Source organism: Malania oleifera, chromosome 5 (genome assembly GCF_029873635.1).
Source record: "Malania oleifera isolate guangnan ecotype guangnan chromosome 5, ASM2987363v1, whole genome shotgun sequence".
Taxonomy (NCBI): domain Eukaryota; kingdom Viridiplantae; phylum Streptophyta; class Magnoliopsida; order Santalales; family Ximeniaceae; genus Malania; species Malania oleifera.
The window spans coordinates 97,997,958-98,022,713 of NC_080421.1; the positions used below are offsets into that span (position 1 = coordinate 97,997,958).

The window sequence follows — 24,756 nt, forward strand, 5'->3', positions numbered from 1 at the left end:
GCTGAGAAATAGCCTCTTGGTATCTTCTTGTTGACGAAACAAGCCCCCATCAACGAGCCCAGCGCGTTCGTCGACGAGGCCCCTATTAAATTTCATTTACAATTTCTTTTCTCTCCTCCCTCTATTATTTAAATACTATAATTCTTTGGGTCGTTACATGCACCAAACCAAATAAGGGGAAACTAGCAAGTACCCCGAAGTGGAGGTGGTCCAGCACGTGTGTATACGATGACCCTGGATGAGGCAGATATTGCAAAGAGGGCAGGTATGAGTTTATGTTTAAGATAATGATAGTTTTATTTAATTATAGATGACGCAAAAGTTTATTTGGTGGTATATACTGAACTATATGACATATAGTGAGTTAGTAAATTGTAGAAATGTAAAAAGATGAATAATTAGCAAAATTTTGAGGACGAAATTTCCTAAAGGAGGGGAGAATGTAGAGACCCAAAAAATTTTAACTATTAAAATAATTAGGAAAGATAATAAATAGAATAAATAAATAAATAATAAGGAAAAAATGGGAAAATTTTTTTTTAAAAAGATAGCAGACCTCATCGACAAATCTTCTGTCTTCGTTGACGAGTGTCTTTCTAGAAATCATCGATGAAGTTCAACCCCTCATCGACGAAGAGATCCTAAACGACAGAAATTTCAGAATTTGGGTTCGTTGACGAAGTCCTACTTTTGTCGATGAATGTGCTTCATTAAGCAAACTCAAAACCATCATTTTTTTTTCTCTCTAAAACGGTTTTCTCTGCCTTCTCTCTAAGATTCCGGCCCCGATTCAGCCCGAATTAACAAACGGAAATCGCTACGGTGTTAGATTCTCTACACATTTAGCGGGCAGATTTCTAAACTAGGCTTTTCAGGCATCGCTCCAAAGTTGAGGTAAGGGTTAGGATTCCTATTTTTTGGAGTTTTAAAATATTTATTCGAGGTTTATAAGTTGATAAAATGTTGAAATAGTAGGTTATTTGGGGTTTATTTGATTAAACTAGGGTTTTTGATTCAGAGTTCGGGTGGCGCCACATGTATCATTTTGGGGTCCCTGCTGGCGTAGTTCGAGAAATCAGGTAAAGGGAATATATTAAATCAGGATTTTTGAGAAAATAACTGAATAAAAATGGAAATTTTATGTATATATGTATATGATTTTCATGTGGGTTCTAAAATGCCAAATATTTGAATTGGAAATTTCTGAGCCTAGGGCTATGCTACTAGATATTATTTGTGAAAATGGAAAGTTAAAATGACAGATTTTCTGGTTAATAGTATAAGATATTAAATGTATATTTTTAGTATATGAATGATGAATGTGGGTTGGCTTATTTTACAATAAACATATGAAATATGTTGTTAAATCGTGTGGCATGAGTAAAATGAAGTTTCAGTGTTTAACTATGATATATGTATGAGATGTAGGAAATACTGGAAATGTATTGAGAATTAAAATGTGATATGATTTATTTGCATGTGTTTGGTAATGTTAAATTACAATATATGGTTTGAGAACTCCAGTGAATCAGAAAAGGGCACAGTACTGCTGCGGATATATATGGTAATACTAGTGCACCCACACGTCTTAGATAGAGTATGGAGATGCGATGGTCGATTATGCTGGGAAGGGTAGTGTCCCCCTAGAGTCTAGACCAGTATGGGAACAGTCAATTGGACCTACAAACTGTAGAATATGGTTGATTTAGCTCTAGTAGGCTGACCATGGTTAAGTCCAACCTTCGGGTTGCACAACCCATCATGGGGCAGAAGCATGACTATGATTTTACACCGATATAGAGAGTTCTAAACGCATAATTGTTATTTTAACCATAGATAATATGAGAACAGCAGATATGGGAACAACGGATATATGAACAGCAGACGATAATGAAATGAAAATAGAGTGTGTGAAAATAGACATGAATATACAAATGAGAAATGTAGAATATGAATATGAATGTGAAAAGTGAAATGTGAAGTGAATAATATAGAGATAACAATACAGAGTAAAGAAAGAAATGTATTATATATTGTATTATAGTATGTATTTGAGGTGAAGTATATACTTCGCCTAAGGGCTTGCTGAGAAAGGCGAGTACTCTGATAGGTATCTGATGTAGTCATATTGGGCTGCATAACGTATTAGGGTAGAGGAAAGCTGCTTGTATGGACGGGTAACCTTCCCTATTCTTAAGAACTTCCACCAGTAAACCTTTGTGTGAATGCGTGAGTACGAGATAAACTAACCACGTGAGAGCTTACTGAGTAAAGTAAGTGCCCTGATATGTTTCAGTTGTGACCGTAGGTTGCTTAAGGTACCAGAGTAGAAGGGTGCTACTTGTATGGGTGGGTAATCACCCCTATCCTTGGGAACTCTCATTGGTAAAATACCTCGTATGTCTTTGTGTTGGAAAAGAGAATGACTTCATAATTGTGGTTTCATTTGAAAATAATGAATATATATATATATATATATATATATATTGAAAATAATGAATATATATATATATATATATTCATTATTTTCAAATGTACTTAAACCTCATGATTGTCACATACTGATTTAATGTATTCTATCCTTACTAAAATGTGTCTCACCCGATAGTTGAACTTTATCTTTTTAGGGACCTTCGCATGATAGAGCTTAATGAGTTCGGGGGCTGGCATTTTTAAAAGAAAGAGAGGGTATAAACTTTGGTTATAATTTTTGGGGTTGTAATATATTTATGCTTTCAGAGTTGTGAATGGTTGGGAATACTGGACGTTGGTTTATACTTTTGAAGTGTATAGATGTAGAAACTCTAGTATATCATTGAGGAGTTGTTATTATTTCCGCTGCATAATTGATTTAAAGTTAGGTATAGGTAAATGGAACACGTGGCACTCGGGCCCCACTTTGCGGGTTCGGGGCGTCACAATGTGGTATCAGAGTTATATTTAAAATAACACTTAGGACCCTAGTTTCGGATTCAGGGCGTTACATAGACCCTTCTTCGGGACATTGCAACACGAATGATACAGTATGTTTGAATTATTAGGGCGTAGTGTAATTGTATTATCATATGAGGGTATTTTCGGATTTTAATATAAGAATATGTACATATTGTAGCCGAGTGTTGGTAGTTCTTGTTCGATGATATGGTGGAAATTGTGTTGGGGCTCTATGGACGTGGGCACACTATCAAATCGTATAAATTCGTTATTTTTCTTTTCGATTTTGATTTTTTTTATATTTTTTTCATTTGTTGCGCATGTGTGCATAACCTTAAGACATAATTCACCACAATTTGTATCAGGCATATCCATCACTAGATCCCCTCCCCTTCCAACTGGCCAACAAGAATTAAGCTATTTTCGCACCCAAAAAGAATCGACTTTACTAGTAAACACTAACCAAACGAAACAAACATGCACAACCTAAAATAATGAATTATGTTACATACGTAATTTTATTTTTATCTTAAATGCCAAACATTTAAAAGAATATTAGCTATATCAAAGTGAAAGTGAAATATTAGTATACATAAACAATACAATTCACAAGAGGCTAATAATAAAAAATAAATAACCAAAATATCCCAATTTATTTTGACTAATAGGTCAACCCTTTGCTAAGTGCAGTGAGGACAATGGCAACAAGATACAGGGGGCTACATTAATTAGATATTAAGTGTATAGGAACAAAAGAGTAAAAAAGCAGGAATTTTTGCTTTGCATTTACTATGATACTATCTATGACATCCTCTAAAGCCTTTGGGCAATATTTTATTGAAGATTGAGGTTGACCCATTGGACTTCCTAAAGAGTGCATTTGATAAGGAAAATCATAACTGGAGGATTATGCATAATCTTCAAGAGGCCACCTAGATACCCATTCTTTTGTTTGCCCTAAAGTCTCATCTATATATTTAATTATCCAAAAAAATATCATATGTAAAAAAAATATTATATTATTCACACGATCCAATTCCTTGCATAGTTAAATATTCATTCTCATCTTTTTTTTTTCCTTTCCGATGTTTTGATTTTTCGGTTAAATTAAAAAAAATATTCATCGGATAAATATGTCTATATATTTAAAGTATCTCATAACTGTTTTTTATTTTTCAAAGATCTCGAAATGTTAAGTATATTGAACCAAATGAAAATGATCAAAAACTAATTTAAGGCATAAATATAGCAAACTAGATAATTGTGCTAGTAATGAAAATGTGACTCATTATTAAAGTACAAAGAATGATTTTGAAGAATAAGAAAACATAACACACTTGAATTTATTTGAGTTTTAATGTCGGCTTAATCAAGTAAAACCATATATAATTGATTATCAAAGGTTTATATCTATCTTTATGTAGAAGTAAGTTTGACTTTTTTTTCTATTTAAATTTTAATTTACATAGACTGAAATAATTAAACAAAGTGAAATTTATCCATTTCATGATTATTGAGAAAAACCATACAAATCTATAAAAAAAAATGGCCAAATAATTGCATAAACACATTGAGAAAGCAAAGCAGTAGATATTGGAATAATAAGATAGGTGTTCTTAAATTTTATTTACTTACTAATTTGTTTATTAATTACTTGCATTTACTTATAGCTTAAACTGCATTTGGGTGCATAAATTTCGGACCTTAGATTCGAGTTTGACTAGATTTGGATAAATTTTAATATAATTTTATATAACATCTTATTTAAATCAAATACAAATCTAAATTTTGACCCCCTCCAAAGACGGGATTAGAAAATTTTAGTATTGAGTTAATGTCCAAGAACTATGCAAATACAATGCATTAATTCCTGTATATAAATAAATAAAATTTATATATAAAAAATTAAACAACCAAATATATAAAAATAAAATATAGTTGGGATCCATCGAGGTGTGAGGATAAAGGCAAGTAGACAAACAGCTTTGACTACGCCTGTCATCATTGAATCATTCCAACCTAAAATTATGTATGTCAATATGACCAAAAACCCAAAACCAAAATGGAAAATTACCACGCAACTTCCATTCTTTCCGCTGGGATAACGGCGCTACAGGGGCATATTGGTCAACTCGGGATATCAATTCCCACCCCATTTTCCATTTCCACTTTTTCCCTTTTCCGGGAAATCGCCGGGAAATATCTTACCTTTCACCAAACAGCAGGCAAGGGTAACTACTGCCCTTCCAAATCGTAACACGTGGAAAACGAAGATGGGAATTGGAATTCCTTTCCATTATTTAGAGAACAGAAGTGAAGCGTAAATTTCATGTCGGACGCGATTCAACACCTACGCTACGCTGTCTTCCCCTGACAGAGGCGTCCGCGGGGATTTGTAATTCCACGCGCGCGCCATTCAATTTCTTCCCAGCCACCCAATCTCCCTATTCCGGATAAGACACATTTTGGATTTCAATTTTACTTTTTTTTTCTTGGATTAAGCACCGGATTTCCACGGGTTCGTTTTACGGTTCACGTGACTAATCCCCTCGTTCCTTGAAGCCGATTCCATAACTCCAAAGAGAGGTAAATTTCAAGAATTTGGAGGCGGAAACGAATCCGAAAAAGTTTGAACACCTGACCTCGTGAGAGGCATTTTCGCAACCCGCACTACCACCTGAACCACATCCTGTGGATTTAGATTTCAATTTACTTCACTCTTTCTTTCGCTTGCATGCCCTCCATTTTTTAGATTTGGTTTAAATCGTAACTTTTTTTTATTTTTAAAGTTTTATATTTGCATTAGGGCTCAAACACTCGATCATTTGGGTGTCTGTTAGTTTGTCTCGACCTAAATGGAATGATTCTCTTAATTACAATGCACTTCAACCCAAGTCCCCATATTTACTTTTTTCTGCACATAAGAAACTCGAAAAGCCACCTACGAACATTTTACATTCGATCATTTCGAATACTGCCAACATCCTCTATATGATCATGCTATTGAGTGTCAGCACGCAATTAATCAATATTCCTTCATTCTTCAACCATCAAATATAATGGGGTTAATTCAACCATCAAATATACATGAGTTTGATGATGCAAAAAAGTTACATAATTAATTTTAGTAAATATACAAATAAAATTTTACTAAAATTAATAGAAAGGATTAAAAACAATTACCACTAAAAAGGAGCGGAAAGTAAAATTGAAATTTGTAAAGGAGAGAATTACTTTTAAATTCTTAAAAATAATTAAGAGAAAGCATAATTATAGGCAATAATTTGCAAATTCTTAATTTTTTATTTTAAATAAATTACATTTGTTATTTAGTAGAAAAAGATATTTAAATAATTAAAAAAAACAAAAGATAAAAAGCCAATGCCAAACAATAATCACCTTTAACAAGTAATAAATCTATAATAAATAACAGGTACGTGACAAAAAAAATATTTTTATTTTAAAAAAATACACATATACTAAAAATTGACCTTTTATTTTTATATGGAAGTATTAACTTTAAAATATTTTTTATTTTAAATTTAATTAAAATTAACCATTTTTAATAATATAATTCAAATACAGTTCTATAGAATTGTGATATAATAATAATAATATAATTTATTATTATTGTTAAAATTATTATTAACAAATCGGAATTTGATAGTTGAAACGGGGGAAGACAGCATGTGTGCGGGAGATTCTGTAAGTGATGTGGTTGGGGTCCACGTGGGCGGAGTTTGAAGTTGACGCGCGGGGGAGGCGTCTGCGTTGAATATGTTTGTATCCAGAGAGACGGGGATTGTTTTGTAAAAAGAGAAAGTAGAGGGGCAAATGTGCAGAAGGACAAGAAAATGTTTTCCGGCATGGTAAAATATTTTCTCCTCTGGCCTCTGGTTAGATCGGTCTGTATCTGTGTGGACTTTTAATTAATTAAAAAAATGAAATAAAAACAAAACATTTTCCCGAGAAAAGGAGAGAGAGAGAGAGAGAGAGGAAAAAAAAAAAAAAACGCGGCTGTTATACACCAAAACCTGAGTCTCTTGCTAATCGAATCCTGCTTCTGGTATCGCACGAGGCGATCCGAAGGCAATAAGGGTTTTCAAGTCAGTCGATTTTCGTAAGCGATCGTGGTTTAAATGGGCTTGACCGGGAGTGGTTTAATTCAATTCTTGAAATTTATTGTTTGTTGGTGATATTGACGCCAGTTTGATTGTGTCTGATCTTGATCGAATCGGGAGAATCACTGGATGGGTTTTGGTGGGTTTCTGGTTTTCGCAGATGGGTCAGGAAATTTGTCGGGTTGGGGCGTGGGATTGTAGAGAAGGGGGTGCGGATTTGAGTGTTTGAGGGCTGGTTGGTTTTCTTTTTGATGATTTCTGTGGGTACTAGGGATGGACGGAAGGGGTTAGGGCTAGGGTTAGGGTTTGATGTCCGGAGAAAGATGGAGGAGACTGAGCTTGAAGAAGGCGAGGCTTGCTCCTTCCAGGATGATGATCCAAGCATCGACCCTGATATTGATTTCTCTTACCTCGTAAGGGTCTCTCTGTTTTTCACTTCAAACAAGTTTGGTCTTTTGATTCATTATTTTTTTTCCTTAGTTTTATAAAATGTGAATTTTTATTTTTTTATTTTTTAAAAATTTATATATGTTCTTGTTGACTTGCCTGAATTTATTAGATCGAACCTGTTAGCTTGTTTGAAATGTTGAGGAACACTAATCCTTTGGCCGATACAGATGTATTGGATGGTAGAGCCAGTGTGTTAATTATTAGGAACTTATTTAAAGAAAACTAACAAAACATGTCGAATGAATTGTCTTAATTGTTAGCTAGTTACAAAAAGGTAAAATTTTTATGTGTGCGAGTATATTTTGATCCAATCTCAAACTGGAGAGACATTTCTCCTTGACTTATAGTCAATATAAGGAACTGATAGGCCACAAATTTCTGGGTGTGGTTTGTCATTGAAGTGTATGGGTACTGGCATAGGGATTGTATGGTGGCTAGACTCAAGTTTTGGACTCAAATGGATGCAACTGAAGTTGCAATGGGAATCGCTCTATCATTTTATATGTTGATCAGAACATTTCTGAATATGAAAGTTGGAAGCCAAGAAAATTAGTTCATTCATAGTAGTATAGTGAACTGTAATTGTCTGACAAAAAAGACTACTTATTTCTAAAATAATAGCTGTGGCAGCATTATGATATAGTTTCACATCTATATCATTCCGAGCACTTCATTTCTACTTCAATCTCAGTAATATTTCTTCTGATTCCTCTAGTAATACTAATCCTTGTGGTTATAAAAAAAATCCTTATGTTTTATTATTGTTAAAGGATGAGAAGATTCAAGATGTTTTGGGGCATTTTCAGAAGGATTTTGAAGGTGGGGTTTCAGCGGAGAATTTGGGTAAGTCAAACAAAAGAGTTAAACTTTAAAATTTTCAAAGAGTTGCATATGAGGGGTTGGAGTTGATACTCTTAAGCTAATTGGGAGTGTGTGTGTGCGTGTGTGCACATACACGCACACATATACATATATTCATTTATCTATATCTCAGTCGTATGCATATACATATATTCATTTATCTTTATCTTGACAGGGGCAAAATTTGGTGGATATGGTTCATTCTTACCCACCCACCAGCGATCTCCTATTTGGTCTCATCAAAGGAGTCCACCAAGAGCTCAAAATTGTACACCAAGCTCTCCAAACAATTTGCAACTGGAGGTAGATATATTTTTCAGGAAAAAAAATGCAAATGCAAGGAGGAATTTATATTGGCTGTGATGGTTTTGGGAATTCCTTGTTTACTTGAGCACTTTAACTAATGCAATTATACAGGGTAACCGTCTTCATTCTGTAGTCCCATCAAGTGCACCTCAACCAAGGCTTGAACATGCTCTTACTGTTGGTGAGTCACTGCCTGCAGTAAAGGTACCCTTTGTGACAGAGTCAGCTAAACAAGATGTATCCGTGCCATCTGCTCGATGTGCTGCTGAGGAATTTCCTCCTAGATATGAATTAGCAAATAAGTCTGCTAATGTACCAGACCAGAAAACACTGAAGGTTCGAATTAAAGTTGGTTCTGATAATCTTTCAACACGAAAAAATGCTGAAATCTATAGCGGTCTTGGTCTTGATGTCTCTCCATCCTCATCATTGGAGGAGAGCCAAACAGAAAGTGAAGGATTGTCTCGTGAACCTCAAGATGCCTCAGATGAATCTCCTACAAGTATTCTTCAGGTGAATGAACTCTCTCTACTTTTCCCTTCTTATGTTTCTTCATTCTAAATGGATATGTGTGTTTCTTTGTCTTGTTGATGTGTTGGGGCAGACAATGACATCCTTTCCTGTGCATGGGGGCCTTCTGTTATCTCCTCTTTCCGATGATCTACTTTGCTTGACCAACAGGGCAAAACTTCTAAGAGATATTAGATCTGGACCTGTTTCTAAGGGCAGTCAAGATATTCCTGTCATGATGGGGAATGGATCTCTTTCTTCCAGAGGTGATGGGAAGGTGTTAAGGGATAAGAAAACAAAGTCATGGGAGAAAAATAGTTTTTCAGTGGCTTTGGAAAACGGAAATGATAAGGATGCTCGGAGTACATGCAAGAAGGAAGTAGACATTGATGCTTCAGCTTGTGAGGGGCTGGTTTCTAATACATTGAAGCTTCCGCTTTTTGCTAATCCATGTGGTTCTGCTGGTGGGGTAGAGAAAAGTTGTGGTAGGGCATTTGACATACCCAGGGAGGCCAATAAGGGTGTTGTAAAGGACAAATCTTTCTCTGATTTAGCAAAAGAGGAATCGTTGGAACCAACGCCCTCTCATGATGTTGGCTGGGTTGAGATGCCAATTGGAAAGGTTAGTTCAGCTGGAAAGGTTTCTGAGGATAAAAGGACAAATTCTCTTAATGATGCCTCAGTCTGCAGGAGGAAAGATGGTGATCGTAAAGCAGATAAAACTTATGACTCTGTCAAAACTGACTCAAATGCATCTAAGGGGAGCAAAGCTCAAAATGCTGAACTCCTGGATCCTTTGAAGGAGAAAGCTACTCAAAAGGTTGTGTCTCATGAGCAAAATAGCTTGAAAGGGCCCATTGGGAAGGATCTGTCATCTTCTGGGGGAAAGAAGAAATCAAAGGGAAATCAAAATCATGGCAATTCAGCAGCAGATTTACCAAAAGAAACGTTGCGAGTTGATTCATCTTCATTGCCCAAAAATAAAAGGAGCACTTATGCAGATAATTATATGCCTAAAAATGAATTAGAAGATCTCAAAATGCAAAAGGATTTTGGGAAGGCCAGTGATAGATACAGAGATTTTTTTGGGGACATGAAATTAGAAGAGGAAGAGAATGGAACGGATTCGTTGGAAATGCCCTCCGATGACCTGCTCAAGGATGCCAAAGTGGTTGAAAAATGCACGACTGTATCTAGCAGCGGATCAAAATACAGATTGAGTAGTAAGAAAATTGATAAGCCATCAAATCCAGAAGAGTGTCCAAAAGTGGTTTCAAATGCAGCTCCCCCAAGTGAAAATGGACCCTGTTCTGATCCGCGTCCTGCAATGGTGGCTCCTGCAGTCATACTTGAAAGTTGGGTTTGTTGTGACAAGTGTCAGAAATGGCGGCTACTTCCAGTTGGCACAAATCCTGACAACCTTCCTGAGAAGTGGCTGTGTAGCATGCTTAACTGGCTGTAAGTGTTATCCAGTATGATTTTAATGTTTATGATAGTTTATAACGTGATAGACTGGATTTTTTAGATGCATAATTGGACGAGTTTATCACTTGAGTAGGCACTAATAATTGGATATATTCATTAATACCATGACGAGAATAATAAATCAATGTGCATAATTTGAATTTTTAAGTTAAAATTGAAATTTCTGAATTGATTCCCCTGCCCCACCCCCCTTTTCTCTCTCAAAGTTTTGATGCCTTCACTGTCACACTTTTTTCAGGCCTGGAATGAATAAGTGCAGTATTAGTGAGGAGGAAACAACAAAAGCTCTATTTGCTCTTTACCAACTTCCTGCTCCTGAAAGTCAAAATAATCTGCACGGTCATGCAGGAGGCGTTGTGTCTGCAGCATCCTTGGCAGATGTTCGGAATCTTGATCAAAACTATCAAAACCATTTCCGTGCTGAACCTAGTAGTTTAAAGAAGAAACATGGATTAAAAGAAATGTCAAATGCAACTAATCAAGATGGTCCTATGAAAAAGAATTTACAGGCCTCGGTAAAAAGTAGAAGCTTAAATGATGTGAACCAGTCTCCTCTGGTGAATGAACCTGACTTCCAGCATTTTAGTAAGTCTGGCGACCCACCTATGGAGAAGCATAAGTATAAGCAGAAAGAGAAGCACAAACTACTTGAGCACAAATCTGATGGAGGTATTTGAAGCAGTCAGTTATTTGTTCTCGTTAAACTCCTTTATTTGGAAATGTGGTTTGTTTTTCTGATGTAACTTATCCACAGGTGATTCCAAAAAATTAAAGATGAAAAGCAGAAGGGAGATTGACCAAGATTGTTCTAGAGCTTCTAAGAAAATTAAGAAAGAAGGAATGCGTGGTACTGATGAGGATTGGATGTCTGACCATGTTGGGGCTATTGAAAAGCTGGGTCCTAGCTCAAATAGTGTTTTTCCAACTAATGCTGCAGGGAAGGATCGACCAAAATACAAGGATCGCTCTTCGTCCAGGGACTCAAAGATTGATTCAAAAGGAAGCTTACAAGTTTCTGTTAGAAAAACTAAGAATGAAGGTCAGGTTGCCATGGATGGTACATCAATTGACAAGGGTAAGCATGATAATCGAGATGGTGCAAAGAAGAGGAAAGTGAAAGAATCTCTGGATAATGAAATTTGTTCAGGATCCCTCACAGGTACAGAGCATCATCTCCGTGACAGTGGAGGTTTTGTGAAGGAAGAGTTCAGTGAAAGTGATCAGAGGAAGGAAAAGAAAACAAAATTATTGAACTTTGGGGGAATAGAATCCAGTGCAAACAAAGCTGCTGCTAGAGCAGACAACAAAGGTGAACAAATGGGGCAAGATCTGGGGATTACTTTGTCTCAACGGAGCTTGGATGGTTTGGATTCTTTGAAAAGGGATTTGGGAGCGCTGCAACCTTCTGTAGCAGCCACATCAAGCTCTTCCAAGGTTTCTGGATCCCATAAAACTAGAGCCAACTTCCAGGAAGTAAAAGGTTCACCAGTCGAATCAGTTTCGTCATCACCTCTGAGGATTTTGAATCCAGATAAATCTGCACCGGCAAGAAGGGATCTCCTGCGGAAAGACGATTCTCGAGATACTGGTTTTTTGGTCAATGGTAGCCCCAGAAGATGCTCAGATGGTGAAGATGATGGTAGGAGTGATCGATCTGGTACAGCAAGGAAGGATAAAACTACAAATGCGACACATCGTAGGTCTCTAGAGTCTTCTGTGCTTGATTTTACGGATGGAGATTTTAGTCATTTACCAAGTTGTAAAGTTAAACCACAGGTTTTATATTCTCCCGAATATGCAAATCACAATCTAACAAATGGTGTTGTTGATACATCGGGTCGCGATACTCAATATTTTAATGAGCCACAGGCTTTGGATCGATTCCACAATGAAGAAAGGAAAAATGAAAACTATCACCATGCTAATGGGTCTCGACCAAGAAAGTCTGGGAAAGGCCCCTCTTCATGGTCTAGGGACAATAACCGGAGTTCTAAATCTGAATTTGACAATGGTAAGATGAAGATTACCAGTTCTTTAAATGAGTCTCAAGAGCATGCACTTTCCTATCTAGAAAAATCAAGGGAGGGGAAGCATAAGTTTCAGGAGAAGTCTGGGTACAAATCTGACAAGATTGAAAGTAATTTTGTTGGCAAGAAAGATAAATTGTCAAGTGAGAGTAGCAAAAGAGAGAAGCAGTTAAAATTTGGAGGGCAAGATGGTCCGGATATTAAATCAAGTGCAATTTCTGGCCAGATTGCGATATCTACTCCATATCAGAGCCAACAGGAGGACTGTGATGGTGAAAGATCTTCAACAAGGTTACATTCTGATAAAACCGATAGAACAGAGATAATCCCTGCTAGAGGAAAGTCATCAACTCTGCCACCCTCTAGAGGATGTCCAAACGAAACCCTAGCTCGTTGCCCCCAACCAGCTTCTGTGTCTCAAAAAGGAACTGGACCTGATATGTTATCAGTTGACGCTTCTGAAGGTGATGATGCATTGCAGGTGGCAAAACATACTAGGAAGCTTGATAACCAAAATGGAGCTCAAAATCTAAGTTCAAGACAATCCACACCCAGCGGACACAGGGTCAGGGATGCTGATGCTCGAAGTCCAGTTAGAAGGGATTCCTCCAGTCAGGCGGCACTCACTGCTTTGAAAGACGCCAAAAATCTTAAACACATGGCTGATCGTCTTAAGGTTCTTACATATTCTTGTCTTTTGAATGGGTTGTATTGCATTCCCTATGGTTTTAACTCTGGGCAAATTTGGACATCGTTTTGCAGAACTCTGGGTCAAATCTTGAGAGCACAGGGCTCTACTTCGAGGCAGCTATGAAGTTTCTTCATGCAGCCTCTCTGTTTGAATCTTCCAACAGTGATGGTGGCAAACATGGAGAGATGATCCAGTCAATGCAAGTGTATAGTAGCACTGCAAAACTCTGCGAGTAAGTAAAAATCTGAAGCTGCATGAAATACCTTCCTTTGGTTTTTAGTTTATCATTTGAAGAAGTTTAGGGAAACTGAGATCTTGCATTATATTGTCAGGGATGTTTGTCTATGTGTTTGAGCATGTGCATGCATATGTTGTAGGTTGCCAAACATTCGGTTTGATGCCTGTACATAAAGAGTAAGTACTACAATTCTACTGTATGTGACAAGTTTGAAATTTAGCCTCTGGAACCACATGGCTGTTTAAATTAGTTCTATAAACCTAGTTACACACTCCAGATTTCGTTAGGAAAGCCCTAGAATACCACTATTCCTTGCAACCCATTAGGTCAACACTGGGGCAGAAAGGTGCAACCCCATAGCCAACAAGAACATTGGTGCCCCAAAAATGTCACTAACCATGTACTGGATTAAGCTCAAATCTCACCTCAGTTCTTTCCTTTCCTCTCTGTCATTAAATAATTGCAAACTTGTCAAAACTCTATTCTGTGTCAGTGGAAGTGAACTCAATTGATCCGATTCTTAATTAAGGTTACTTGAAGACTGGAATTTTTATTTTAATTTTTTTGTCAATAGGGGGTGAAGAGGGGGGTGGAGGTTCATGGAGAATCTATTATGTGGGCAGAGGTTTTATAATACTCACTTGTTTTTTTTTTTTTAACTTGTTTTATTCCTTGTATGGGTAAGTGCTAGTTTATACGATGTATTGGTTATGAGCATCTCCCTTGAGTCTAATGATAGTATGATACCTTATTGCTGTATGTTTATTTATGTTTGTGATGTGCTGCAGCCAGAGAAAAAGAGAGAAGAGAAGAGAGGAGGAATAAGAATGAGAGATGAGAGGATGTGAGAGGGGAGTGTGAAATAATCGGAGAGAGATGAGGAGATTTGGGGCAGAAATAGTTTATTCGATTCAATAATCAATAAGCCAACCCAGTCAACCCTAAAATATCATATTAAAAAACTAGAATTTTTTAAAAAGTACATGTAACCCCTTGCTAATAAAATAAAACCCCCTAAAACTCACATATTTAAAAATAAAACCCCACATGAACATACCCCGAACAAGTAACCTAAAACTGTTGGGCTTTAGGCCTTCAACAACCCATAGCTCTATTCTTCAAAATTGGCCTCCCAAAAGGGTTAAAGAGATCCATCAAATTTCCTGCTTCCCATCCTGCATCAGTTTGTCGTAAAATATGATTAAAGTTGTGGTTTGTACTTCTTAGTATCTGTCTTTTTCATTTTCCACTAGTTTCTCTTAGATATATTCCTTAACATGGATAAGAGGCCAGATGGGAGAACTGCTTACATAATAAAACATCAATTGTGGATTGTTTCATGCTCATGGGGCATTAAAAAAAATTGTAGCTTCCCTTTCCCTGTCTTTTTCACCAATCTTTTTTAAGATTTGCAGGTTCTGTGCCCGTGAATATGAAAGATTTAAAGACATGGCTGCTGCTGCTCTGGCCTACAAATGCATGGAGGTGGCATACATGAGGGTAATTTATTCCTCTCATTCCAGTGCAAGTAGAGATCAGAATGAGTTGCAGATGGCTCTACAGATGGTTCCTCCAGGTAATTAAACTAAAGCCTTGACAACATGTAATATATTTACTTAATTAGCTAACAAGAAAACTGTTTGCTAGTTTATTTAGTTCTCATTAGTAATTATGTGCCAACGGACCTCTGTTATCTTGGACATTTAGTAATGGAAAAGCTTAACTAGTAACTTAACCAAAGAAGAGGACGACTTAGATGGTATGGAGACTTGCAATGTAGGCCACATAGTACACCTGTGAGAAAGAGTGAGTTAGTTACTGTAGGGGGCAGTAGAAGGGGTAGGGGTAGATCTAAAATGACTTGGGAAGAGATAGTGAGTAAGGATTTAATATCCCTGAATTTGTCAAAAGAAATGGTTCATGATCACATAAATTGACGGAAAAGGATTCATATAGCCGACCCCACCTAGTGGGAATTAAGGCTTGGTTTTTGTTGTTGTTGTTGTATCCTTTGCATTTGTTTTGGTCTATAGAATGTCCATCTTGCTGGAGTAAATGTAGCTTTCCCCTATGCATTTTTTACCTGTTGCACTGCGTGTCCTTTTTGTGTGTTGGCTTATTGATGTTATTGGCTACATGCGTTATGATACATCTAAGCATCATCAATACTTGTGATAGTTTGTCTACACATTAGCATTCATTTACTCAATTATCTGACTTTAAATCTGAATTCAACCTACCGTATCAAAACAAATATGATTCAAAGGGGTCGGGTGCGTGTGTGCGTGCGTGCGTGTGTGTGTGTGTGTGTGTTGGTGTAGAGAGAGTGAGCTTTAGTAATAATATCTTGGTATTGATGTGACATTTGTCAAATTTTTTTCTATTGTGTTAGGGGAGTCTCCTTCTTCCTCTGCATCAGATGTGGATAACTTAAACAACCCACCAACATTGGACAAGGTTGCCTTAAATAAGGGTGTAAGCTCCCCTCAAGTTGCTGGAAACCATGTCATTGCTGCCCGAAACCGACCTAACTTTGTGCGGCTGCTGAACTTTGTAAGTATAGTAAAATCGTCTATGGTATCTTCAAACCTCAGTTCTGGGGTGTGAGATTTTACTATCAAATAAAGAGATGTTTAGCACATATATGACCTAAGAAATATATTATATACGAAGTCCAGGGTACACACATTTGCTTCCATGAGAAAGGTAGGACATTTGGAATAATAACCTCTATTTTGGCATGCTGCTGAAGCAAAAGCATCTTATATGGTGTCAACTCATTTTCCATGTCATGAAACGGTGTCAAGGGCCCCTTGACTTGAATTTGATGCAAGTGGGTAGGTGGAGAATACATAAGAGCATGAGACAACTGTTTCAGGAACTCAGCAAAATAAACCCATCATTTCAGTCATTCCTTGGATATATTGTAGGTGCATTGTGCACATCAAAGCTTATTTTGTCATTTCACCAGTAAAACTAGGGTTTTATATCTAATATGTTTTTTCAGAGGGGTAATTGCATCTACAAAATTGATGATACGCAGGTGCATGATGTAAATTTTGCAATGGAAGCCTCAAGAAAATCGCGGTTTGCTTTTGCGGCTGCTAATGTTGGCCTGGAAGATGTCCAATACAAGGAGGGTATTGCATCTATTAAAAGAGCCCTCGATTTTAATTTTCAAGATGTAGAGGGATTACTACGCTTGGTACGGCTTGCAATGGAGGCCATTGGTGGAGGATGACATTTTGTTTGTTTGGTTCTTTTGATGATGGGTACTAAGCCTTCAAGGCAGGAAAGAAATTTTTTTTTTGAAAAAAAAATGCCGAACTGGATATCTCTGCTGGATTGTTTGATACCTCTGTTATAGGAGATGGGTACTGTCAACTCAGTGCCCTTTGTACATGTGTACAGTACAAGATGAATTTGCAGTTTCTAATAGATTCTTTATAAAGTTTCATCTATTTTTGACACGGATTAGGCCCTTACAAGTTGACTTAATTCTGGGATTGGTAGAAGTTGTGATTTGTTACTAATTTATGCGGAAAAGATTCAGTGCTTGTACAAATTGGCAGACTTGTGGTTGATCAGGATTTTGGATGGAGAAATATTGTTGCATAAAGTTTGAAAATCTATTTCTAAATCAGTTCAGCATTGTTGAATCCTGGTACCTCAGCTTGCCATATGCCTGGCTGTTTTCATGAGGGAGTTTTTCTGCATGTCAACTTTTTATTTGATATTTACTTGGATGAAAATGAAGAATGGGAAATTTCTGGGATGTGAATGCATTTGTCAAAAACTACCTTTACCAGCAGGCACTTCTACTGTTCTCTGGGGTAAAGCTTTATTCGGTGAGGGTAAAGGAAACACCAGTCTCAGGTATACTATTATTTTATTTTCACCATCTTTTAATTATCATGTCTTTTTTACATCCCATCCATTTGTTATATTAAATATTAATCAATGCATGTATATGCAGGTTATCTTCTTGAGCATCTTTTACTGCGGTTGGTGCAATTTGCTCGTTTTTAAGGGAGTAGGAAAAAGTTGGCAAAAAACTCGAGTGATAAATATATGTATAGGATAATCTACATCTAGCTTCCGTTGATGAGTTTTCTTTAAGGTTTGTGGATTAATTGTTGAGCAGACCCATTGCTATTTAATCCGTGTTGACTGCTTACAGTTTATTCTCTTTTTTTTTGTGGCAGTGGCTATGTACATGGTAATCATTGAGTTAAATTTTAACTGGGAGCAGCACTAGATTTCTTCTTATTGAGAGAAGGAAATACCATTTTTATCAGGTTGCAGGCCCAGGAATCTAACACTAGACTAACAGGTAAAATTATTTACAGTAGCTCTTCCTAAAATATCTTCTTCCTTGAATGAAACTTCAATTGATTTGTTTAATGAACTCCTCATGAACTATTCCCTTGATCAACTAGTCTGCCTTGCTATTCATAAAGTTCCTTTTTGTTTGAGAGATTGATGAACAAAAAAGTGGCAGCCAGGGAGTGGCTGGTCCTGAGTTCAGTTGGCAGTTTTCAATTATGATTTTTTGCCACATCTATCCTGAAATTTTAACAAGAAAATGTAGGAGTTTCGGACAAAGAAGGTCAAATCAATCAAAATTTTGAAACTGCCAGGACTCCGGCCAAACTTGTTGAACGATTTGTTCCAGAACTTGATTCATATATGTAATTAGGAATGTCTGCTCATAGACAACTCCCAACTTACTGGGATCTCTTTCTAGCCATCCCTGCAAATTATTGTTCCACCATCCAAAGAAGAGTATGCAATTGTACGGAACTAAGGCTATTGTAGGAATGTTGAATGCATGCTGTTTAGTGGGCATTTCACGTGTAAATAATTTTCATTAATTGTTTAGCTGCTCTTAAACAAGAAGCTACCAAGTATAGTAAGTGCCCCTGCTGTTCAAAGTGAAGCTAATACTTTCACAGTTCTGCTGGCTCTCCCTCCCATAGTCCCGTGTGTTGAAAAATTCTGGTGATCAACTTGTAGCATTTTATACATTTCTACTTTGGGGCCCAGTCAAATTATAAAAATGAGTAACTTTCTTCCCCTTTCCGGGTGGCTGAGCACCATATCAGGCTAGTTTTCCACTTAGCCGGGTGTTGGGTTTGAATTTCTAATTGAATGCGTGCAGTGGTAAGCTTTATAAAATTGGCAAATATTGGACAGTTACTTGTGCAAGGAAGAAGATTGTTTACTGCTAACCAAACAGGATATTTTGGTTTCAGGTTGAGAAGATGGGGGCATTTGCTGTGGCTGGCCGCTTCAACTGGTGAATAATCTGGTGATAGAGCATTTGCTGCATTTACATGCATACTTTTACCTTATTGCTGATCTTTCTTTGCTTCTATTTCTTCAAATTGTAAAACAGCATGTTTATGCTATTCCCAATGAGATTTTGACCCTTCTATCTCATTCTTGCTCACCTACTCTGATGTGTATACCGGCAACATTTGTTTAAACATCAAGTAATAAAAATTTGGTCATGAAGAATCCCATTTCAGTTTATCTAAAGCTGTTTGCAGAAGTCCAATGTTTAGCGTCGTTTGTTTTTTTTCTTGATCAAGCAACATTACCATCACTTTTCTTGTGATTAGCGTGAAAGATGATAAGCCAAAGTAGAAACTTTAGGATGCTGTCTGTTGGGTGGAAATGGCCTGAGCGTCACTTGTCAATGAAAGGTTAACATGTCCAGATGAGACTTCTAAGTCGGAGTTTTTTCTAATACTTTAAAATATTTAGAAAATGTTTGGGTGGAACTTTATTTCCACAATGGATCTGCATTTCTATTTCCACGTCGGCTCCATTCTCCTCACCCAATCTCCTCTGCTTTCACCTCCGCCGCCGCCGCCAGTCGTGGCCGCGACCCAAACATCGCTCAAGTAGAAGTTGAGGCCATTGATGAAATCCTGGCAAAAGAGTGGTGTGTCGGTGTCCGCCCACCCTTCACTGTCCACGAACATCACGACGCGAGGCGAGAGGCGCTGGAGATTGCTCTACAACTTCACGATTCATCAGAATTCCCTCAGTGGATGAGTTGTTGGGTCTAGCCAGTGGGATTGAGGAGACTTGTACAGCATTCACCGCCTGGTGCTCCGGTTCTGCCTTGCAGGGCTGCTGCTGCAGCGCTTGAGGCCGACGAGACGACTGAATTGACAAAAGGCTTCGAAAATTTGAGCTTTGATGCGGCCACCCACCTCTGTTCTGGACATCCGCCGAGGCCCCAGCCCAGCCCCGCTACAGTGCAAGGCAGAACCAGAGCACCATGCGGATGCTCTACAAGTCTCCTCGACCCCACCGGCTAGGCCCAACAACTCATCCACTGAGGGAATTTTGATGAATCGTGATCTTCGGCGCCTCTCGCCTTGCATCGTGGTGTTCGTGGACAGAAAAGGGTGGGTGGATGCCGACACGTCACTGTTTTTCCGGGATTTCGTCAATGGCGTCGAGTTCTACTCAGCGATGCTTGAGTCGCTGGATGCAACCAGCGGCGGCGGAGGAGATTGGGTGGTGCGGATGATGGAAATGCACATCAATTCTGGAAATAAAGTCTCACCCCAACTATTTATAAATATTTAAAATTAAATTCAGAAAAAACTCTTCCAAGTCGTGCTACTTTTAAACTATATGAAGTTTTCCTAGTTCATCAAAATCCAATGTCCAGATGATAGGGTTTTGTTGGTGGAATGTTAAAAACCTCAGTTTTATTACCAATCTGGTGAAGTGATTGGGTTGGTCTAGCCTATAGGCGTGGATGGGTTTATCCTATTTGTTCATCTAATTTGATCAATCAATATCTAAATAAATAGTATTGTGTTGAATTTGAGATGTATGTGTGTGACGTGGTTTTACATCACGAAAATGATGCCAAAAGTACCACCCCTTATGTCTTCTTAGACTTAGGAGAATCCTCACAAATTCATTATTGTTGTCGCGCTGTCAATTAATAGTGTGCGTATACCTTATAAAATGCATTTTTTTGAAAATTAATACTTTGTATTAGCTTAACCACCAAATCAAACAATCCTAGGGGAACAAATACTAAATAAGAATTAACCAAACATACAACCCACCATACAAATAGTTAAAGGCTATAAGCCAAATAAATTCATAATTAAATCTAATACTTTGTAGAATCACTAAAAGTATGTTGGGGATGTGGCTCATATTTGACTGGAATGCATGCACCGAGAAAGCATCGTGAAGCAAAAAACAAGAGAGAAGTTTGCAGGAAGAAACCGTCACCGGTTTAGGCAACGGTTTGGATAATCGTCAACGATTTTAGGCAGTTTGCAGGAAATTGCTCTCAGCTCGTTGGGCGCAAGTTACGATTTTTGAATTTGGAGATCACTATACTAGGGGGATTAGAGGATTTTCCTCCGAGAATTGCTACATGTATGATTTAGATTTGTTTCAAAGTTCCTGTACGCTTAGGGTTTGTATTTAATCAATATTTGTAACCCTAGTTGTAAGCTTGATGTGGCGATGGTGAAAATTCAATTGCTGCTCCCGTGGAAGTAAGCACATTGCCTAACCACGTAAGCCTTGTGTCTTTGATTATTACTTTCATTGATTTTCTTTGTGAATGATTACTTGTTATGTATTGTTCATCATTGAGTGCTTGCATTGTTTGTTTCATGATTATTTAGAGTTTGAGCGAGGTTCATGTTGTGCACTTGCATCAACAATTGGTATTGGAGCTATTGGTTGCAATGGCTGAGATCTCTTCAATGAAGTTCAATGTTAATAAGTTCAATGGAACGGGGAATTTTGGACTTTGGCATATGAGGGTTAAGGACTTGCTCGTGCAGTAAGGTATGGTGAAGGTGTTATACGAAAAGAAATCGAAAGACATGGATGACATGAGTTGGAAGGAGTTGGAATCAAAATTTGTGTCCACTATCTAGCATTATTTGGCTGATGACGTGATGTATCACGTCATGGATGAGGAATCATCAGCTGCAGTTTGGCTAAAACTAGAAAGTCGGTGCATGTCCAAGTCATTCACGAACAAGTTGTATTTGAAGAAAAAACTATATTGGCTTAAGATGACAGAGGGTTCGGACCTGACTCAGCACATAGCGAGTTGATATGAAGTTCGAAGAAGAGGACAAAGCATTGATACTGCTTGATTCCCTACCTATGTCTGCTACATATGAGAATCTGGTTACGCCTCTAACTTGGGGGAAAGAAACCCTAGAGTTGGAGTACATCACGAGTGCATTGCTGGGGTTCCATAAAAAGAATAAGGCCAGCAATGAGGGTCACATGGTCAAGGGCTCGTGGCAAAGGGGAATTAGGATCGTGGGAGGAGACCTTCTGGGGTGGATCGAGCAACCATGAGGGTCGATCCAAATCCAGGAAGAGGAAGGATCTGCGGTGTTTTAAGTGTGGTAAAAAGGGGCACATAAAACCCAAGTGTTCGGAAAGGAAGAAGGGGGTGTTGAAAACAAAGAAGGTTAGTCAAACAAGACAAATGTAGTAGAAGAAGGAGACTTTGGGAGTAGTGACAGTGATATGCTCTCGGTTTCATCTGGGTCGAATGAGTTCGCAGATTCTTGGATCTTGGACTCAATATGTTCTTATCATATGACGCCCAACAAGGACTAGTTCACTACGTACACATTGGTGAGTTCTGGTTCCGTTCTGATGGGGAACGATGATGCATGCAAAGTAGTAGGGATGAGGAATATTAGAATCAAGATGTATGATGGTGTAGTCAGGATTTCATGTGATATGAGGCACATACCGAAGTTGAGGAAGAATTTGATTTCGTTAGACACCTTGGATTGTAACGGGTTTAGCTACAAATCTGAAGGTGGGGCAATGAAGGTGAGCAAGGGCATTCTGACCATGATGAAGGGGAAGAGCGTGACGAGGAATATATATACACTAATGGGTACCATGGAGCTGCAACCACAGAGTATGAGTCTAGTAATACTGTTTTGTAGCATATATGTTTAGGGTATATGGGGTGAGCGTGGAATGAAGGAACTTCACAAGAGAAATCTTTTGAAGGGGGTCAAATCATGTAAGCTAGATTTTTGCAAGTACTGTGTGCTTGGGAAGCAGAATAGGTTCAATTCATGACAGCCACGCAAAATACGTAGAGAATACTGAACTACATTCATTCGGACTTTTGGGGACCGGTGAAAGTGGCATCACGAGGGGTACGTGTGTACTTCGTGAGTTTCATCAATGATTACTCACGAAAGGTCTGGGTGTACTTCATGTGCACAAGTTGGAGACATTTGCCAAGTTTAAATTGTGGAAAGCTGAGGTGGAAAATTAGACCGAGAGAAAGGTTAAGTTCCTCAGGACAGACAATGGATCTGAGTACACGAACTCGTGTTTCAGAGAGTTCTACAAGCAGCAAGGCATAAGGAGGCATTTCACAGTACGTCAGACACCGTCACAAAATGGTGTGGAAAAAAAGATGAACCGAACCCTAACTGAAAGAGCTTGTTGTCTCAGGTTACATGTTGTGCTCACTATGAATTTTTGGGTCGAGGTAGTTAGCATGGCTTGTTTCTTGGTAAACAAATCACCAAAGGCATCACAAGATGGAAAATGTGCTGAGGAAGTGTGGACAAGTAACGAGGTAGACTGCTCCAAATTGAGAGTATTTGGGTGTCCAGCCTATCCGCACGTTCTTGGTGAGAAGAGATCAAAGCTTGAGGCAAAGTCTAAACGGTGCACCTTTTTGGGATATCAAAAAACATGAAAGGGTTCAAGCTGTGGGATCTAGTGGCAAACAAGGTGGTGATTAGTAGAGACGTGGTTTACAATGAGAAAACCATGTTTTGGTGTACTCATGAGGAAATAGAGAAACATGTGCCAAAAAATTGCAGCAGCAACAAGCATATGATTCAGGTGGAGTTGGAGACTCAGGGTAGAAATGCAGGGAGTTCTAACTCGAGAGATCAACCGGTAGTGCAAGTGGAGTCAAAAACTCTGGGTGGAGATGACAGTGTTTAGAACACATGGCGTTCTAGCTCGGATGATCAGAAGCTTCATCATAGCATAGCTATAGACAGACCTAGACGCATCGTCAAGCCACTCCCCAGGTACAATTTTGACGATCTGGTGTCTTATGCGCTTATCACTAGCAATGAGGATCCTACTACCTTTCAAGAGGTCGTATACAACCAGGAGAAGGGTAGCTAGATAGGCGCTATAGTGGAGGAGATGGAGTCATTGCATAAGAACCAGACGTAGGACTTGGTGGAGCTTCTAGTTGGGAAGTGGGCGATTGGATGCAAATGGGTATACAGGAAGAAAGAAGCAATTTTAGAAAGGGAAAGAGAGAAGTACAAGGCTTGCTTGGTAGCAAAGGGATACTCACAGAGGAAGAGAGTAGATTATGATGAAATCCTCTCCCCTGTGGTCAAGCACACTTCCATCAAGGTAGTGTTGGGACTGGTAGCGCAACACAAGATGCATTTGGAGTAGATAAACATAAAGACAATGTTCCTCCAGGGTGATCTGGAGGAGCTAATTTACATGATACAGCCAGAAGGGTTTGGCCAACTTAGACAAGAGCACTTAGTCTGCAAACTGAAGAAATCACTTTACGGGTTGAAGTAGTCTTCAAGGCAGTGGTATAAAAGGTTTGACACCTATATGATCCGTATTGGTTACAGGAGGTGTGAATATGATTGTTACGTCTATGTGAGAAGTCTTGAGGACAGTTCTCTCATATTTATGTTGTTTTATGTTGATGATATGTTGATTGCTGTTAAAGACATGATTGAGGTGAATCGGTTGAAGACTCTATTGGGAAAAAAGTTCGACATGAAAGATTTGGGTGCAGCCAAAAGGATTCTTGGCATGGAGATTCATAGGGACAGAGCTGTAGAGAGACTATGGGTATCTTAGGGCGGCTATGTGGAGAAGGTGCTGGAGAGGTTTAGCATGGCTAATGCTAAACCCGTGAGCTAACCGTTGGCGAGTCATTTTAGACTATGCCCAGTGCTTAAATACGGATGATGAGATTTGTGACATATCAAAAGTCCCCTATGCTAGTGTAGTGGGGTGTATAATGTATGTCATGATGTGTAAAAGAGCAAACCTAGCACAAGTTGTTAGCATGGTGGGCAAGTTCTT

General features: G+C 38.3%; 1 protein-coding gene across 1 annotated transcript; it reads left to right on the top strand.

Annotated features, from left to right (window-relative positions):
- Positions 1–6,862: 6,862 nt before the first annotated feature.
- Positions 6,863–19,164, top strand: LOC131155587 (cysteine-tryptophan domain-containing zinc finger protein 7). Its single transcript, XM_058108823.1, has 14 exons — positions 6,863–7,468; positions 8,276–8,348; positions 8,542–8,669; positions 8,784–9,185; positions 9,277–10,640; positions 10,906–11,336; positions 11,422–13,370; positions 13,457–13,617; positions 15,039–15,199; positions 16,016–16,176; positions 16,667–17,499; positions 17,600–17,743; positions 17,829–17,956; positions 18,879–19,164. The coding sequence occupies exons 1-11, from the start codon at positions 7,307–7,309 to the stop codon at positions 16,862–16,864; spliced, it is 5,190 nt and encodes a 1,729-aa protein (XP_057964806.1). The 5' UTR covers positions 6,863–7,306; the 3' UTR covers positions 16,865–17,499; positions 17,600–17,743; positions 17,829–17,956; positions 18,879–19,164.
- The last annotated feature ends 5,592 nt before the right edge of the window (positions 19,165–24,756 follow it).